The sequence below is a fragment of the Dermochelys coriacea genome, chromosome 11 (genome assembly GCF_009764565.3).
Source record: "Dermochelys coriacea isolate rDerCor1 chromosome 11, rDerCor1.pri.v4, whole genome shotgun sequence".
Lineage (NCBI taxonomy): Eukaryota > Metazoa > Chordata > Testudines > Dermochelyidae > Dermochelys > Dermochelys coriacea.
Window position 1 is genome coordinate 16261023 of NC_050078.2, and position 20044 is coordinate 16281066.

General features: G+C 39.9%; 1 protein-coding gene across 2 annotated transcripts in view; it reads right to left on the bottom strand.

Moving 5' to 3' along the window:
* The window catches only part of DPP10 (dipeptidyl peptidase like 10), a 436765-nt gene that overhangs the window by 328846 nt on the left and 87875 nt on the right, over nucleotides 1–20044 (bottom strand). For both annotated transcript variants that reach the window (XM_043505016.1, XM_038422353.2), the window contains exon 2: nucleotides 6956–7070. In XM_043505016.1, the coding sequence (XP_043360951.1) occupies nucleotides 6956–7070 (115 nt within the window). The remainder of the gene's footprint in view (nucleotides 1–6955; nucleotides 7071–20044) is intronic.

The following is a 20044-nucleotide window of genomic DNA, read 5'->3' on the forward strand; positions in this document are numbered from 1 at the left end:
AGCAAAGATGGGTGCAACTGGACCCAAATTTGATCTTGATAAGTCAAAGGATAGCTCTGTGAGGGAAGCATACAAGATGAGGCTTGGAGGGCATTTCAGGCCATTAATTTATGATGAAGAAATGTCACTACAGAACAGAGGGGAAATATTATAGGAAGCAGTACAAAATACAGTGGAGAAAGTTATTGGAAGGCATAAGAAAACATGGGAAAGCTGGACAACAATGAAACAAGAACATTACAAGAAAAGTGTAAACAAGCCAAGACTGCTAGGAAAGAAGAAGAAGTAAAAGTGTGCAAAGCAGTGAAGACTGAACAAGCAAAAGTGCTGGAAAGAAGAGGCTCAACAACTAGAAGAGGCATCAAGAAAAAAAGACATTAGAACAATATAAAAATGGTTAAGCTGTATGGACACACAATCAGGCCAATGATGCAAGTCATAAGAAAGGCTACTGGTGAACTGACAACAAATGCCAAAGAGGAGGTGGAAATATGGAAGGAGCATTTTAACAAAGTGCTGAACCCTGTATTTCATCCAAATGCAAGCATTCTAGACATGCTGGATGAACAGGGCAGCTTGCAATGTAGAATGGCTATCAGCATTGAACCACCATCAGACAAAGAAATAGAAAGAGAAGTAAGTATGATTTCAACAATTTCCATCCCACCATCAACCTCAGCCTGGACCAGTCCACACAAGAGATCCACTTCCTGGGCACTACGGTGCTAATAAGCGATGGTCACATAAACACCACCCTATATCGGAAACTTACTGACCGCTATTCCTACCTACATGCCTCTAGCTTTCATCCAGATCATACCACTCGATCCATTGTCTACAGCCAAGCGCTACGATATAACCGCATTTGCTCCAACCCCTCAGACAGAGACAAACACCTACAAGATCTCTATCATGCATTCCTACAACTACAATACCCACCTGCTGAAGTGAAGAAACAGATTGACAGAGCCAGAAGAGTACCCAGAAGTCATCTACTACAGGACAGGCCCAAGAAAGAAAACAACAGAACGCCACTAGCCATCACCTTCAGCCCCCAACTAAAACCTCTCCAACGCATCATCAAGGATCTACAACCTATCCTGAAGGACGACCCATCACTCTCACAGATCTTGGGAGACAGACCAGTCCTTGCTTACAGACAGCCCCCCAATCTGAAGCAAATACTCATCAGCAACCACACACCACACAACAGAACCACTAACCCAGGAACCTATCCTTGCAACAAAGCCCGTTGCCAACTCTGCCACATATCTATTCAGGGGATACCATCATAGGGCCTAATCACATCAGCCACACTATCAGAGGCTCGTTCACCTGCGCATCTACCAATGTGATATATGCCATCATGTGCCAGCAATGCCCCTCTGCCATGTACATTGGCCAAACTGGACAGTCTCTACGTAAAAGAATGAATGGACACAAATCAGACGTCAAGAATTATAACATTCAAAAACCAGTTGGAGAACACTTCAATCTCTCTGGTCACTCGATCACAGACCTAAGAGTGGCTATACTTCAACAAAAAAGCTTCAAAAACAGACTCCAACGAGAGACTGCTGAATTGGAATTAATTTGCAAACTGGATACAATTAACTTAGGCTTGAATAGAGACTGGGAATGGATGAGTCATTACACAAAGTAAAACTATTTCCCCATGGTATTTCTCCCTCCCATCCCACCCCCCACTGTTCCTCTGATATTCTTGTTAACTGCTGGAATTAGCCTACCTTGCTTGTCACCATGAAAGGTTTTCCTCCTTTTCCCCCCCCTGCTGCTGGTGATGGCTTATCTTAAGTGATCACTCTCCTTTACAGTGTGTATGATAAACCCATTGTTTCATGTTCTCTGTGTGTGTGTGTGTGTATAAATCTCTCCTCTGCTTTTTCCACCAAATGCATCCGATGAAGTGAGCTGTAGCTCACGAAACTTATGCTCTAATAAATTTGTTAGTCTCTAAGGTGCCACGGGTACTCCTTTTCTTTTTGCGAATACAGACTAACACGGCTGCTACTCTGAAAAGAGAAGTAAGGCAGCTAAAAATGGGAAAACTACAGGATTAGACAATATAACAGATAAGCTGCTAAAAGCTGGCAGGATAAGCACTATTCATAGCATTTGGAAAAAATATATAATAGGGTACGGGAACAAGAGGAGATACCAATGACTGATTAAAGGCAATAGTTGTACCAATTCAGAAAAAAAGAGATCCTACCAATATGAATAATTATAGAGCCGTAAGATTATTATAAATACTGGGAAAGTTATTGTCAACAGATTAAGGCCACTTTTAGAGGAAGTGGTAGGTAAGATTTAGTGCAGCTTCAGATTAGACTGATTCATGCTCTGACAGTTGATGGGAAAAAGGACAATGGAGATTTAAGATGTTTGCTGTTTTCATCAACTACATGAAGGTATTTGATTCAGTTTGGAGAAAAAACATTATGGAAAGCCACAAAATCATGGTTTACTATATAGGATAACTACAATTATAAAACTGTACAAATCCTCTAGTACTGTCAGAATTGATGGAAAATTAAGCAACATGTTCAAATCAAAGTTTGCTGTAAGATAAGATGGCCATATATTGGAAAGGGGAAAACAGATAAAGAGTTGAAATGTAGCCGCATCAAAGAAGTCGTAGAATAAGTACAATTTTATGTATATCTAGGAAGCTTAGCCAGTTCCACCAAGGATGAGATTAAAAGGAGATGTTCTTTAGATACAAATGCTACTCAGAATTTGTTTTTATCCATCCATAATTTCACCATTATATTTGGTACCAAAGTGAAAATGTATCAAACCAGTGTACTTAAAAGAATTACTCTCTGGTCTGAAAGCAACTGCATTAAATGAAACAGACATCAGAAGGCCAAAGGCTGTAACAATGACAGTTCTTTGGAAGATAACATGTATAAAGAAGGAATGCTTTTAAGGCAAACAAAGTTCAAAGAAGAGTAGGATGTGAAATCAGGGTACAGGACTGGCTGCAAATGAAAAGTTTCAGAATGTGGGGACACTGCAGAAGACAAATGTGATAGGATGCCAGGAAAAAAAAAACACATGCAACCAAAGTCAGTCAGATTTTGAGGCCAACCACCAACTCAATGGTGGGATATGGTTTGCAGGGACATGACCAGGCTGGACAGAAATGAATGGTGACACTGTACTGCTCCCTGTGTCCATTAAGATGCTTTGGAATGAGAAGATTATAAAGCACTCTTCATCTTCAAAGTAGTTTGCTCAGACTAGTGGTATTAGAAACTGGAAGCAATATATTCTGAATGATCCTGAGATAACATGAAACTTAACAGTCACTACTGTGCTAAACATACTAATTCCTATCAAGTGTATTTCACAGGAAGATTTTTACAAAAAGATTACATTTGATTAAGGCAGATTTAGACCAAGTACTAATGACCAGTGATTATTTCTGTTTCTAGATCTACAAGATGTAGTCTATTTTTTTTTCTAATGCTAGACATCCCAGTTGCCTTTGAGACACTTGAGACCAACTAATCCAACTACAGTATTTAACACATATAAGCAAAAATCTCAGTTTACTTAACTAGTTTTTAAAAGTTTTATAAAATAATAAATAATTACAATAATAATATAAATGATTTGCTCCTGAAAATGAGGGGTAGACAGCACGGGCTCAAGACACCAGGCAGTTGTGATGCAAGCTTCCTCTCAAAGCTCTCTTTATGTTCTTCATTCCTGACCTGCATAAAATCCTTCTTTTTCCAGTCCTAGATCCTTGCAGAGCAGATTGTTAATTATACCAAACTGGGAAGTTTCTTAGGGATATCATAGCAACTGACATAACAATACTGGTTTTCACTTGTGTGACTTGAACTGTTGGCAAAAACCAGTGCAAGGGGGGACATACATTCTAATAACATAACATAATGTTAGTCCATGTGTTATAGAGGGCTTTTTTAAAAAAATCTTTGCCTCTGAAGACTTTGAAATACTCCTTCAAATTTGCCACTGTTAACAATAGGTTTTCAAACATAAGGGCCAGAACTGACTATAATTGCTTTGAGTTTCAGCATAATTCTTTCTAGCTTTTGCCATCTCCTCAAACAAGAAATCCTCTCCATGAAAAGAAAGAAATATACCTCAGTCACTAGGATGGTTTTGGGAATATCATGACATACATGCTCCCAAATTTACCTTTCTTGATCCCCTGAAGAATCCGCTCCCCTCTAACTGGGGTTAGATCAGGCCAACGCATCTTCTGCAATATATTCCCAATGGGTGACAACCAAATGATCACTTCTGATCATTGTCTTTAGTGCTCTGGACTGGATATCAGCCAAGCATACATAGAAATCATAGAAATGTAGGAGTGGAAGGAAACTTGATAGGTCATCTAGTCCAGTACCCTGCACTAAGGCAGAATAAGTATTATGTAGACCATTCCTGACAGGTGTTTATCTGCCCTGTTCTTAAAAACCTCTGATGACAGAGATTCCACAACCTCCCTAGGTAATTTGTTTCTGTTTAGCTACTCTTACAGTTAGGACCTTTTTCCTAAAGTCTAACCTAAATCTCCCCTGCTGCAATTTAAGCCCATTACTTCTTGTCCAGTCCTTAGTGGTTGAGGAGAACAATTTATCACCCTTCACTTTATAACAAATTTTACATACTTCAAGAATATGATGCCCTCTGCTCCCAGCCTTCTCTTCTCCAGACTAAATATACTCAGTTGTTGTTTTTTTCAGTCTTTCCTCATAGGTGACATTTTTTAGATCTTTAATCATTTTTGTTTCTTTCCTCTGGACTTTTTCCAGTTGGTCTTTCCTGAAGCATGCTGTCTAGAACTAGATACAATACTCCAGCTGAGGCCTTAGCAGTGTTGAGAATACTGGAAGAATTACTTCTCATGTCTTTATAGAATCACAGAGTCATAGAATATCAGGGTTCATCTAATCCAACCCCCTGCTCAAAGCAGGACCTAATCCCCAACTAAATCATCCCAATCAGGGCTTTTTCAAGCCTGACCTTAAAAAACTCCAAGGAAGGAGATTCCACCACCTCTCTAGGTAATCTAGGTAATCTTGCTTAAAACACTCCTGCTAATACATCACAGGATGATATTCGCCCCCAACTCTTTCACCCTCACTCCAAGAGTCCTGTGGTCACTTCTGATCTGCTCAGAGTCATATCTTTCAGTATAATTATTGCCCACATAAGTGAGCAGCATGGGGTAATAGTCTGAGGGCCTGATGATCCTAAGTAATCCTTCCATAACATATCAGATATGGGTCCTTGGCAGGCACCACATCTCCTGGGATGCCAGCTCAGGCCTGCAGATGGATCCCCCTTTAGAAGGGAGTCACCAACCACCACTACCCTTTGTTTTCTCTTGAGAGTGGTGGCTACGAACCTCCCAGCCTTGGGTGTAAATAGTGGATATCTCCATAATACAGGGAAAGCAGCACAGTCTAGCACTCCAGCATGCTCTGTTCAGCCATCTTTCCTCACAAGTGGCAGCCTTGTCCTCTTTGCTCCTTTCCCTGACAATCTGGCCTCCTCCCTCTCTGAGAAGCAGCTCCAAGCTTCTGTGTCTGCTATCATTCAGCCCATTCTCTGCTTACTTTGTAGCCCTTTTCCAGCGGCCAGATAATCTGACTCGTTTACTTGCCCAGATTGCACTTCTACTTGTCCCTTGGTTATGAGATATAGGAATTTTTCACAGCCTGTTTACACTTACTTCCAGTTCCATAATGTGTAAATTACAACAACATAACCACAGGCTAAGGGAGACTAACAGGGTTGTTAGGGGTCTAACTTAAATTTGGTCCATCATATCTAAGCTTTCCAGTGTGATGATTCAATTAATGCCAAATTAAGCTAAACGGCAAATACTAAAATATACAAATGAATTTGTAACATCTAATTATTGATTCATAAAGTATACTAGATAATTATGCAAAAAATATACAAATACAACTGAGTGAAAATTAATCAGAAAAATATATAGCTTCATCAATGGTTTGCAAATTCCAAGGCTATGCAACTTAAAAAGCACATTCAAATACAAACCAAATGAATAACATTTCCAATACAGAATATTTTCAGACCAATATTTACCACTGATATATGCTTCTCAGTTTGCTTATTTTAAATAATCTCTGTCTGATTGGGAGAAACCAATGAATTTTTTCTTTTCTTTGCAACATGTGCAATGTTGCCTTTTATCTGGGCTTCTATCCCTGTTTAAATGTTTGCTATCACAACAGAAAAAGGACTTCCTCTAAAAATATTCCTTGGATAAATTAGAATAAAGAAAACTTGCAGCAAAATTAAACATCCATGTGTAGGAACTTACATTGTCCAGAATTGCTGAATAGGCATATTAATATTATTTTTGCAAATCAGTTGTTAAATAAATACCTTCAGTTCTCTCTGATTTATTGTGTGTCTATGACAGTGAGAGATACATATACACTGATGTGGCTGGATATAAACATTTCATGTTCAGTATTAGCACATTTTAAACAAAGTTTTCTATATATACCCAGGGATCTGAAAATACACCAGGAGGCAACCACCCATGACTTTAATTAATTTCACATATACTGAAGCCAATGGGGATTTTGAGTGGGTGTATAATGGCAAGTCCCAACTGCATCTTATAGGTCACTGAAGTGAGCTGTAGCTCACGAAAGCTTATGCTCAAATAAATTTGTTAGTCTCTAAGGTGCCACAAGTACTCCTTTTCTTTTTGCGAATACAGACTAACACGGCTGCTACTCTGAAATCTGCCTACTTTGGATACTGAAATTCAAGTAGCCAGAAGTTAAAATGTGCAAAGACAAGAGTTAATGTTACTTATAAGTCATTTTGAAAATCACATTATGAATCAAAATGTCTTTAGTAAGAAATTATATATATATATATATAGAAAAAGAGAGAGAGAGATTACCTGGGGTTAAAAGAATGACAGACAAAGTGATGAGTGAACATACAACTAGAATCACCAGCAGTGCAATTGCAATTCCCTTCCAATTCCTTTGTGGAGGGCTGTTACTTCCAAGCTCCTACAGAGATTAAAAAAAAATGTTTCATAATTACATATAATCCTGGAAAAATGTATTAATACAAGAAATGATTCTGCAGATTGTTATAATCATACTATACGTGAGCTGATTATCAACCTTCTCCTCTCTGTAGTTAATTTAATTATTCAAAAGTACATACTTTTTAGATCTTTTTAATAGAGATGTATTTTTTAATAAATTTTATTTCCCTAAGAGACAATCAAATTGAGCGTATGCAAGCTGTCCAAAATATGACTGGTGTTAACGTGTGCTGAACATAAACTACAGGACAATATCAACTGGCACTTTTACAAGATAATTACAGAAATAAAGTGTGGCAATTTACTGTAATTCTACCTAAAGTGGTATGGACCATAGAAGGTTTAAATACACAAGCTTTTAATGTATAATGTTAAACTTCTTATTTGTAATGGAAAACATTGACAAAACTGCCAAAGACTCAAAGTATTCCTTCTTAAATTGAACAGCATTTCTTCCTCTATACAGGTTTCAGAGTGGTAGCTGTGTTAGTCTGTATCAGCAAAAAGAACGAGGAGTTCTTGTGGCACCTTGGACTAAATTTGTTAGTCTCTAAGGTGCCACAAGTACTCCTCGTTCTTTTTCCTCTATACAATAGTTCATCTGCAAACTGCTCTCCTGTCACTCGTAATAATCAACAGTACCTTGTAACAATATTAAATGAATGCTTCTGTAACTACTGCTCCATGTAAGCATATATTCTCCTTTGGTTACCTGTGTAGCTCATGTTAACATTAGCCAAATGGGATTTTAAGTTTGTCAACAGAAGTAATGCATAGTTCCTATTTCATCTAGGATTTCATACTGCACCATCACTGCCTTACAGAATAGAAAAATACATCAAGGTGATACCTGGTTGGTATTGCTCTCTCCCTCCCCCATATGAAACAGCACTTTCTCCATCTGCATCTGGCAAGACAAGTTCTGACTTTTTGTCTCTGATATTGACCTTATCACAATTATCCATGCCTTTGTCACCTCAAGATTAGATTGCGATCATACACTCTATGAGGGATTACAGTTTGGGAGCATTTAAAAGTTGAAGCAAGTGCAGAATGCTGTGATCTATTTACTGAGTTGCACCTTGGGAGCACATTAAACCAGTGCACCATAATATTCATTGGCTTTCAGTAAGCTTCTGAGTAGAACTTGAGGTGTCAGTTTTAAATTATAAATGCCTTAAATGGTTTGGGACCTGGACACCTGAGAGATTGTCTCTCTCCATGACATATGGTCAGAGACGAAATCAGCAGAACCACTTGAGATGGAGTATTCATGGAATAAAAGAAAGGAAACTGCTGACATGGTGAGGGGTCCTTGGTTTTAGAATTTGCTCTCCCTGACCCACCAGTTCCCAGATTTGTTAAATTTTTGGCCATGTTGCAAAGCCATCTTTTCTCTCTGTCTTTTCTCAGGCTACTAAGGAAGGAGCAGGCTGAGGGATGGGCATGGTTCTAGTCATGGATAGCCTTTTTGCATTCTTTTGTTTGTTTTAGCAAATGGGGTAGTCACCCAAGGCAAAGAAAGGCAGCCTGCTGTAATTTATAACTTCAAATAAATACTATTTTTTTTGCACATGCAGAAGATTGTTTCTGAACAAGTTTGCAAACGTCTGAGACAAGAAAGGTGTTGTGACAACCCACATTCTTTGATACAAACAAACCACATGGGCATCATGGGATCTTAGAAGGGTCTTTCAGCACCAAAAGCAGAAGCCTTTACTGCCCAAGCCAAAGGAGAACTTCCTTAGCAGTGAGACAGTAAATAATAGGTTGGATACTTAAAAAGAGAAGTCGCTCAAAGGAATCACATTCTCTCTTTCCCTCATACTCATACAAGGACAGTATATTTAATAATTCCACAAGTCGGACAAGCTCATCCCAAATGTCTGAGGTCCATAAGAGTCCTAACCCAATGCTTTTGACTGGTGTGTTACACGTTGTCAGGGTTCCCTCTCCACTCTGAACTCTAGGGTACAGACGTGGGGACCTGCATGAAAGACCCCCTAAGCTTATTTCTACCAGCTTAGGTTAAAAACTCCCCAAGGCACAACTTCTCACTTTTACCTTGGATTAGGTAATGCTGACACCACCAAGTGATTTAGACAAACTCAGGGAAAGGACCACTTGGAGTTCCTACTCTCCCCTAACATCCCCCCAAGCCCCAACACCCTCTTTCCTGGGGAGGCCTGAGAATAAACAAGATGAGCACAGACCAACCTTGGGTTTTTTTAAGGACACTAAAAAAAAAACCCAATCAGATTCTAAAAGAAACAGAACTTTATTAGAAAGAAAAAAGGTAAAAGAAGCACCTCTGTAAAATTAGAATGGAAGATAATCTTATAGGGCAATCAGATTCAAAAACACAGAGGATTTCCCTCTGGACCAAACTTTAAAGTTACAAAAAGAAAACTAGGAATACACCTTCCTCTCAGCACAGAAAAATCATAAGCCAAAACAAAAATAAGCTAATGCATTCCCTTGCTAGTACTTACTAATTGCAATGGAGTTGGATTGCTTGCTTCCTTGATCTGTGTCCAGCAAGCACACTGAACCGACAGACCAAAACCTCCCTTTCTCCCCCCCCCCCCCGGATTTGAAAGTATCTTGTCCCCTTATTGGTCCTTTTGGTCAGATGCCAGCCAGGTTACATGAGCTTCCTAACCGTTTACAGGTAAAAGGATTTTGTGCCTCTGGCAAGGAGGGATTTCATAGCGCTGTATACAGGAAGGTTGTTACCCTTCCCTTTATATTTATGACACATGTATACATCAGACACGATCCAACGTAATGCACATGGCTGGCTGTGAGCATATTTATAGGTAATGCAAGGAAAATCACTCTCTCTCTGTCCTTAACAATTAATACAGCATACTCCTTGAACCAATCTTCACAATTTTTGCCTTTTATTTTTTTTTTAATTTCCTTTCCACAGTTTAGCACCGGAGAAAATTTAAAGACCTTTTCTTGCCCACATCCTGTCTTATGAAAGAAGTCAGATTAAATACTCCAATTTAGCACATGTGCCTTGAACAACTGTGAAACACTGTGCAAGGGCACTGTGAGGAAAGCAATAGGCAAGCAGTCACTTTTATGCTATTAATGTAAACATTTGGACTAGATCTTACTCTCACTTCACGAATATAATGAGAAATATGTAAAATACATAAAATATGTATGATAAGAAAAAAAAAGTCATCATCCCCAGTGAATTCACTTAATTCAAACCAAGTTGCACACACATTAAATGAGATGGGAATTTGACCTCAGGACATTCAGTTTCTGACTTTTCACCAACAATTAATGTTCAGTCCAGAACAGATGGGCCAGCACAGGTCCCCTATGTGGTAGTAAGGACGGCTAATCCCACTTTTTGCACTGTTGTACACAGTTTAACCCCTTAATAGTTGCTAATATGTAGGTGTCATATTGCTGTGTTTACTGCATACAGCTCAGACTTCATGCCCCACAAAAAAATTAAGATAGGTGGCTCTGAGTCCAACATTGATGGACAGAATCCTTAAGACTGAATTCCAGCATAACAAACCATTTTTCTCCACCATCACCAGTAGACATAAGCAATTTAAAATTTGGAGAAACACAAATTATCTTCACACTTAAACTAGTAGAAAAGATTAGGAGAGACAGAGTTGTACTGAGCAAACCTGATATCAAATCACAATGCCTTAAAAGGTTAGCTATTATTGCCTCATCGCCAAATGGTGGCAGATTTTCGGAGTCTTGCACATCAGTTTTCCTAATCGCAGCAGAAATCAGTGACAGAATCAGGATACAAATGTACTAGACTCCAGATTTTTAAAGCCTGGCTGGAAACAAAGAGCACAAGAGCAACCCACTCTTGGAGAATCCTTAGGCCCAGTATCTCCACTCTGGGTTAAGAGGTGGCTCAGCTTACTCAGTGTCTTCCAGCGACCAACCTAGATCCACAAGCCAAAACTGCCTAAAGCTTTTTTTCCCTGCAGCTTTTTCTGATTCACTCCAACTGGTTAAACACATATGGAAGCTGCTCCTGGCCCCCACTGTAGGAGCATGGCTTGATAAGAAAGTCTGGACCATTAGCTTCACACCACCACCTCAGGTGCAGAAATTTGGGTTACTACATTAAATTCCATTAATTTAAGTGATGAGTGATGAGACCAGAGTTGAACTGAGTTCTTGGGGACCTGAGCAGAAGAGGTCTCAGAGGCTACCCCAACAATCAGCCCCTTCTGTAATACTATATAAAGTATTATCATGATCTAGAAATAAGTTGGGGCCCAATCCTATTGCTCTTGCTTATGTGAAAATCATGCTGATTATAGTAGGACATTTCTCATAAATAAGGACCCCAGTTATTGGACCTTTCTTCTGGAAGTCATTATAAAAAGCAAGTAATACAACTTTTGTTCAGCCATCAGATAATGAACTTAATAGCTATTTAAGAAAGTGACCACCAATTAAAATATGTATGCTAAGAAAAAAAAAAGAGTCGTCATCCCCAGTGAATTGTGCATACCACTACTTCGATGGAATGACTTTAACAAACATATGTTAGAAATCACGATCACAGTTCTTTGTACATAGGACTCTAAACACTGTTTGGAGAGAAAGATTATGGTATTCCAAGCATCTTTCTTTGTTGAAACAAATATTGTTGCATAACAAAAAGGAAACATTTTAAATACTCTCAGGCAAGACTGTATTGTAAGAGAAAGACCAATATAAAGAAATGTAGAGATGAGAGACCTGATGCTTATTCCATGCTACTATAACGCAGGAGTAACTCCACTGAAGTCAGTGGCCTACCAAAGGCCTTCCTGGGAGCAGTAAAAAGCAGAAGCACCAACTAGCACAGTAGGGTACAAGCAGTACTGGCAGGAGAACCCCAGCACTGTTCCCCCAACCTCAGACAGACAGACGATGTGGGTTGTGCATTCCAAATGCAAGGAATCTATCATTTATTCTTACTTGTAATTAAATTGGAATTAGCATGTAACACATTAACTAGACCACACAACTGTGTCTTGTATCACTGTTTCCCATGTTCTCCCTACCATTTTTCCTCCTGTGTTTATAAATGTTTACTCTTGTCTCAAAATTAGGCACCAGTCCCCCCATATATTATAAACTATAATAATATTATAATACAATTGTATACTATATTATAAATAATAAATGAGAGGCAAATCAGGACAGTGGATATGCCCTCATCCTCCAAATGAGATCTAACCAGGTAGCCTATTACACTTCCTTGGAACTCCTCCCAGGATTGGGCTCTAAAATGTTTTGATACCAAGTAAAATTATTATTATTCAGCAAAAAGCCATATACAACCTCAACAAGCTTTTTTCATAGTTCATCTCAAAGTGTTCATAAACATGAGATAAGTAAGTATTTTTTAGACAATGTCTCATTCATAAGTTAAAAAGTGTCATTTTAGTCTGGATAGGACAATGCTGGAAAGATGTAAAATGATGCACAGTGGAGAGAGAAACGTAAGAATGAGTCAGTGGATGAAAGTCCCTGATACTATAAAGTGTTTCCTTAGGTAAATGCATGGAACTGTTAAGTGGCATACAGAAACAATGAATAGACTGGTGGGGTTTCAAGGGTTCTAGATAGGCTCTTATACCAAAATAGTGTGAAGAAAAATATCAACTTTTGAAAAGGTTGTTTTAAAACACTATTATAGATTTCACAGTATAACTGTAATAAATCAGAAAATGGTCACTTAAATCATACCTACCATAAAGATTCTCATTATTTTAAATGACTTTTTTCCTCCCAGTGATCCATTTAATTGCATTATCGCCAGATACAATCCATTAGTGGTATACCTTTGGATGTAATTGAGTAACACTATTAAAACACAGCTGCAAAGAGGAAAATTTCCAATTAAAAAAATAATGTGCACCAACCACTGAAAAACCTACTGTTTTCAGCCACCTTTCTGTCCAGTATGCTGAGGGCCATACTGTGCTATCAGTTATATGTCGAACTTTGTTAATATCCGTGGGTGACATATATGTGTAATTATAATTTAAAGGAGATTTAGCCAAGATCCTAAACCTGACATCAGCCTGGTTTTGCCTCTACAATATTTGCAACAATGTTTATTATTTCTTGGTATCACTAAGGAAGTTCCTACCTATACCTAACCCATCCCTATACAATATCTCGTCTCAGCTGCAGTATTTCCATCACCCAGTAGAGGTGATGCTCTGGACTTCAGTAAGCAGGCTCAGGGGAAAACAAATATCATAGATGTGAGAAATAACAGGCTTTTGGGACTGACAGCTACTCTTCCCCTCTCTCCAGCGCATCAGATGAGGCAGAATATTTAAAAGAAAAAAATTGACTTTGAGTAAGTTTTAGGCCCTGGACTGGTGAACTGCAGATACTGCATATATATATATATATATATATATATATATATATATATATATATATATATATATATATATATATATATATATAAAACCAGGAAATGTTTTTCTTTAAAAAATGACTGTGACTGTAGAAAGATAATATTTGTCCACAAGTTCAAGGTAAAGGCTTGCGAAAAGGGTGGGATGAGAGTAGATTGGACCAATCCTATGAGAGGAACAAACAGATACAGCCTCAAATGGCTCTACTAGCCAGTGAAGTTTCCTGATAAATAGCTCAGTCGAATGAAAAAGCCAAGTCCATAACGTTCTGCTGTGTCAATGTCTGCATTTAATTTCTGTTGAACGGAGTCCTAAGGGGAAAGGGCATAACTTGCTGTCAAACAGGCTTCATGGAATGGCCCCACAGTATGCCAACATTTTTATGGCTGACTTAGAACAACGCTTCCTCAGCTCTCGTCCCCTAATGCCCCTACTCTACTTGCGCTACATTGATGACATCTTCATCATCTGGACCCATGGAAAAGAAGCTCTTGAGGAATTCCACCATGATTTCAACAGTTTCCATCCCACCATCAACCTCAGCCTGGACCAGTCCACACAAGAGATCCACTTCCTGGACACTACGGTGCTAATAAGCGATGGTCACATAAACACCACCCTATATCGGAAACCTACTGACCGCTATTCCGACCTACATGCCTCTAGCTTTCATCCAGATCATACCACTCGATCCATTGTCTACAGCCAAGCGCTACGATATAACCGCATTTGCTCCAACCCCTCAGACAGAGACAAACACCTACAAGATCTCTATCATGCATTCCTACAACTACAATACCCACCTGCTGAAGTGAAGAAACAGATTGACAGAGCCAGAAGAGTACCCAGAAGTCACCTACTACAGGACAGGCCCAACAAAGAAAACAACAGAACGCCACTAGCCATCACCTTCAGCCCCCAACTAAAACCTCTCCAACGCATCATCAAGGATCTACAACCTATCCTGAAGGACGAGCCATCGCTCTCTCAGATCTTGGGAGACAGACCAGTCCTTGCTTACAGACAGCCCCCCAATCTGAAGCAAATACTCACCAGCAACCACACACCACACAACAGAACCACTAACCCAGGAACCTATCCTTGCAACAAAGCCCGTTGCCAACTCTGTCCACATATCTATTCAGGGGATACCATCATAGGGCCTAATCACATCAGCCACACTATCAGAGGCTCGTTCACCTGCGCATCTACCAATGTGATATATGCCATCATGTGCCAGCAATGCCCCTCTGCCACGTACATTGGCCAAACTGGACAGTCTCTACGTAAAAGAATGAATGGACACAAATCAGACGTCAAGAATTATAACATTCAAAAACCAGTTGGAGAACACTTCAATCTCTCTGGTCACTCGATCACAGACCTAAGTGGCTATACTTCAACAAAAAAGCTTCAAAAACAGACTCCAACGAGAGACTGCTGAATTGGAATTAATTTGCAAACTGGATACAATTAACTTAGGCTTGAATAGAGACTGGGAATGGATGAGTCATTACACAAAGTAAAACTATTTCCCCATGGTATTTCTCCCTCCCACCCCACCCCCCACTGTTCCTCTGATATTCTTGTTAACTGCTGGAATTAGCCTACCTGCTTGTCACCATGAAAGGTTTTCCTCCTTTCCCCCCCCTGCTGTTGGTGATGGCTTATCTTAAGTGATCACTCTCCTTACAGTGTGTATGATAAACCCATTGTTTCATGTTCTCTGTGTGTGTGTATATAAATCTCTCCTCTGTTTTTTCCACCAAATGCATCCGATGAAGTGAGCTGTAGCTCACGAAAGCTTATGCTCTAATAAATTTGTTAGTCTCTAAGGTGCCACAAGTACTCCTTTTCTTTTTGCGAATACAGACTAACACGGCTGCTACTCTGAAACAGGTATTACATGGCAGTACAGCCGTTTCACAGTAAGTGTCTTATGAGGGATAAGGAAAAGCAGCACCTTGTGGAAGTACCCTTTTTAGGTTCATATGCAGGAATGGTATCCTGGTGCTTGGTGGTTTTGTTTGCATCGACTAGTGTAGGTTACCTTCAGAGCTATGTGATCATACAAAAAATAAAAGCTTCTAAAATTAAAACTTGTCGAGACAGGACATGACACAGAGGTGCCATGTTCAGACTGCAGAAAGAACATGAGTCAGTCCAGGGCTTCAGTGTCCCTCTAGGCTAAGTCCCATTCTCCTAGAAATAAGACCTTGCAAGACCGCAGTGAAAATATCTTATGGATGGTATTTCAGGGGGAAAGTGATATAAACTGTTATCCCAAAAATACAAGAGGAGGATAGGAATAAAGCTTACTTCTACACAGTGAGAAAAACTCCACAGATGCCCCAGGTCAGCTGACTTGGGCTCATGGGGCTCAGGCTCCGGACTGAAAAGTTGCTGTATAGACATTCAGGCACAGGCTAGAGCCCAGACTTTGGGACCCTGCAAGAATCTATACAGCATTTTTAGCCCCATAAAATCAAGACAGCTGAACTTGTCCAGCATAGGTCTGTTATCCCTCGGTAGATGTACCCTAAGATGCTGGGGCTTTTTGGCTTTCCTGTACAGGGCTGCTTTCCAAATTTAGGTTCTTTCCAATCACAGTTTATCGATTGATGGAGCATTGATTGACTGACCACATGCAAATCCTTTTAGCCCTGGTCAGGAATATTTATGAAAATTTCATATTCAGGATCTTAAAAGAATTATCTATATTATACACCTTGCTTACTTCCTTAGAGGTTAGCCACTCATCTCTACTCTGAATGCATTTTGGAGGTCTGGTCCAGACATTCTGTGTTGTAAATTCCAGGCCTTTGTGGTCTGTAAGCAGCATGGTCTCATGACCAGAAAAGGTACCAAGGTGGTCTCAAGAACGCAGAATTTAGGATGGAATTGGCTGCAAACCCATGGGATGCTGTATAGACTATTTACCCACTACTTTGGTATTATTTTTAAATAACTGTATTTTTTTCTTAGAAGTTCTGAAAGAAATATATGTAGACATTATTGAAAAGCAGTTACATTAAAGAGAAGAAGACTTCTCTAGGTAAAACATCACATGTTTGTAAGCTCTCCAGACTGGAGCCTGGACTATGACTGAGGAGTAAACAGAACAATACAGGAGGTAGGGATGTGCTCATTACTCTGGACTGCAATCACTAGAGGGCTCAGAGACACAGTGGTTATGTCCCCTATGCTAGCCACAGGGAATGGAATGGTTTAAGAGCCACTACACCAGCTCCATAGCATAAAGGGAAACCTCTGGTGGCAGAGTGATTCACAGATCCATATATTTTAAGGTCTAGAAGAAACACACTGGCTAATCCTCCTGTGGATTGCTATGCTGGCTCTTGGGCTGCTTTGCACGCTGACTGTAGAGTATAAAGCATTTGCAATACAGCAGGGATGTAGGTCCATGATACCTATATAATGGGCCTCAATCTCTCAAACCAGTTTCACCAGCCACTGCCTTCTGTTGCAGTTACTTTCTTTGGTATTTAACAATGTTGGCCTTTGCCAATACAGCTCAGAAAATATATCTGGCTTTCTTCCAGCAAGGAAGCTTAATTTATTCTTGGCATTTTTTTTCTGAGCCATATGTAATTTCTGGCTCACTCTGGCCAAGATTGGACTATAAAGCTGTCTTTGTCTATGTATTGTAATACTGTAGAATGGCACAACTGGCAGCATTCTACATTACCTCTTTGCAACTTTATTACACACAACATTCAATAATGCTCCAGATGTTTCTGATCTCCACCAAGACGCAGATTAATGTTAAATAATGTTCCAGATACTTATCATCTAGTTTGACTTTGTACACCCAGTACAAGTAGAAAAATAATAAATATGAGACCTTTCTCCCTCTTCCTCGTTACTCTGGACTTCCCACTCAAAGTACTATAAGGATATCTCTGTAATATACTACGCTTTAGAGACAGCCTAAATCTTCCATCAAGATGATTATTATGATGGAGCTCAGGGTCAAACTACAATAGAATTCAATAGAATTAAATTCAATTCATACACAGATATTTTGTTCATCTGAAGTTTAAAGTTTAAGGGTTCATAATTTAGGAAAGCCATTTTCTTTAAAGTAGAATTGGGTACATAGGTTAGGAAAAGAAAATAATTTTAGATTAACAGAATATTATTCAAAAACACATCTGTAGCAATTATTTAGTTGTATAAACTCACAATCTCTCTTGTAATTAACATAACCAGAAACAATTCACAGCTTTCTTTTTAAAGGCTTCTAAGTTGCACCATTTTTATTGTTAATCAATGTGCATGAAGGCCTTTAAGGCGTAACTTCTTTTGCAAGCATGCATAAAACTGGGCAGGATACTGAAACAATAGCATTGCTCTAACATGCTGAGTTAGTGTAGTAACTTGGTTTGGTAAATCTTATTAGAAAACTGAATTTTTAATCATCTTCTTAGAATTATCAGTAACTTTTAATGTTCTGACTTCCCCCTTTCCCTGTAATGATTACACAGTCTTGAAACCAACAATAGGATCTGATCATAACAAAGGACAGGAAACTAAGGGTTAGTTCCACAAAGGGAACTAACTTTAGGTGCCTATGTCCAATTATATAAAAACTCCAGGATGCTGCCTAAACTGCCTAGGTATCTAAATTTCTGCTGGTGTGCATGCACAAAGCAAAGTCCTGACACTGCCAAGCAGCTCGGCAGATCCTCAGACTAGGCATTCCCCACCTATCTCACTCACTTCCCCTTTGTATAAAATATTTAATTATTTATAGGAGCAGGGAGATGGAACCTGGATCTTCCAGGTGAATACTCTAATCACCGGGCTAGAGAGTCACACACCCTCTGGCCCAATGACTATTTAATATTTTATACAAAGATGAACAGCTCCAATAGGAAACACTGAGAAAGAATACACTATAGCCTGGCAGTTAGAACACTTAACTAGACAGTCTGAGAACTGGGTTCAAATCCCTGCTCCCAGTCAGGCAGAGCGGGGATCTGAACCTGGGTTTCCCTCGTCCTCAGTGAGTGTTTTAATTATTGGGCTATAGACATGGGCAGCGGGTATAATAGGCCAGGGGAGGCTCTGCCTCCCCTAGCTCAGCTGCTGCCGTGGGACCCCAGTTGTGGGTTTTGTGGTTTGCTCAGGGGAAATTTTTGCTTTTTATTATGCCCCATGTAGGTTCCGGGGCAGCTGAAGAGAGAGTATGTGCTATTCAGCTTCCTGGATTCATTAGTAATCTCCCTGGACTCCCTAGGGTGATGAGTAACACATATTGCCTCCTCAACCGCCCCGGAACCTGCTTGGGGCATAGTGAAAGCTCAGGTTCTTCTTCCAGAAGACAGAAGAAGAGAAGAGCTTTTGAATTTTTGCAGGGCAGCTTGGGATCTACGGAGGGGAGGCATGGCTTCGGGAGCTCCGGCCAGCCCGCGGCTCCTCTAAGTAGGTGGGGGGGGAGGCTCAGGGCTTCGACTAGCTTAGGGCTCCTCGGGCCGTGGGAGGGAGGAAGAGACAGAAGGGGGGAGCTAGGGTCTAGCCTCCCCAAAGTGGGGCTCCACCCACAGTCATGGCTATGGGTATAAGGGGAGAGGGGACCATCTTGGGGTTTATTTTTTTTGCATTAAAGGACTGACTGATCTGACTTGGACACCTAACTCCAGAGAGAGTTCATGACTGAGACGAGTCAGGCATCTGACGTCTCAGTGAATCCTGAGACGAGTCAGGCATCTTCATGCAGTCCAGAGTTAGGCACACAACTCTCTTTGATTGATGGGGCTTAGGTGATCCCCCTCCCCTCAGCATTTTCTACTGGATACCTGAGGTGACTCCCTGCTCAGCATACTGGCTTTTGTGAATCCCATTCTTAGGCACTTAATTCTCCTCATGTACTGTATTGGGAGCCTAACTTGGGACTGGTTTGGATTCCACTACGTGGCAGGATACCTAAACGTTAGCTGTTGAACCTCTCAGTTCAACTCACCTTTTTGGATCTAGCCCTAAAGTAATAAATACTAAAATTGTATACAGTGTTTGTAGCCACGTCGATCCCAGGATATTAGAGAGACATGGTATATCAGGTAATATCTTTTATTGGTCCAACTTGGTGAGAAAGCTTGAAAGCTTGTTTAACACAAAGCTAAAGCAGAGCATAAGCTGAAAAGCCTGTCACTCACCAATAGAAGTTGATCTATTAAAATATATTAACTCACCCACCTTGTTTCTCTAAAGATCAGAATATCATCTGCCTGTAAACTATCACAGCACTGGATTTATACATTTCACAACAATCTCCAGTGTCTGCAGTTTGAGTTGCATATCATATAATCATAGAAGATTAGGGTAGGAAGAGACGTCAGGAGATCATCTAGTCCAACCCCCTGCTTAAAGCAGGACCAATGCCAACTAAATCATCCCAGCTGGACCTTAAAAACCTCTGAAGATGGAGAATTCACCACCGCCCTAGGTAACCCATTCCAGTGCTTCACCACCCTCCTACTGAGAT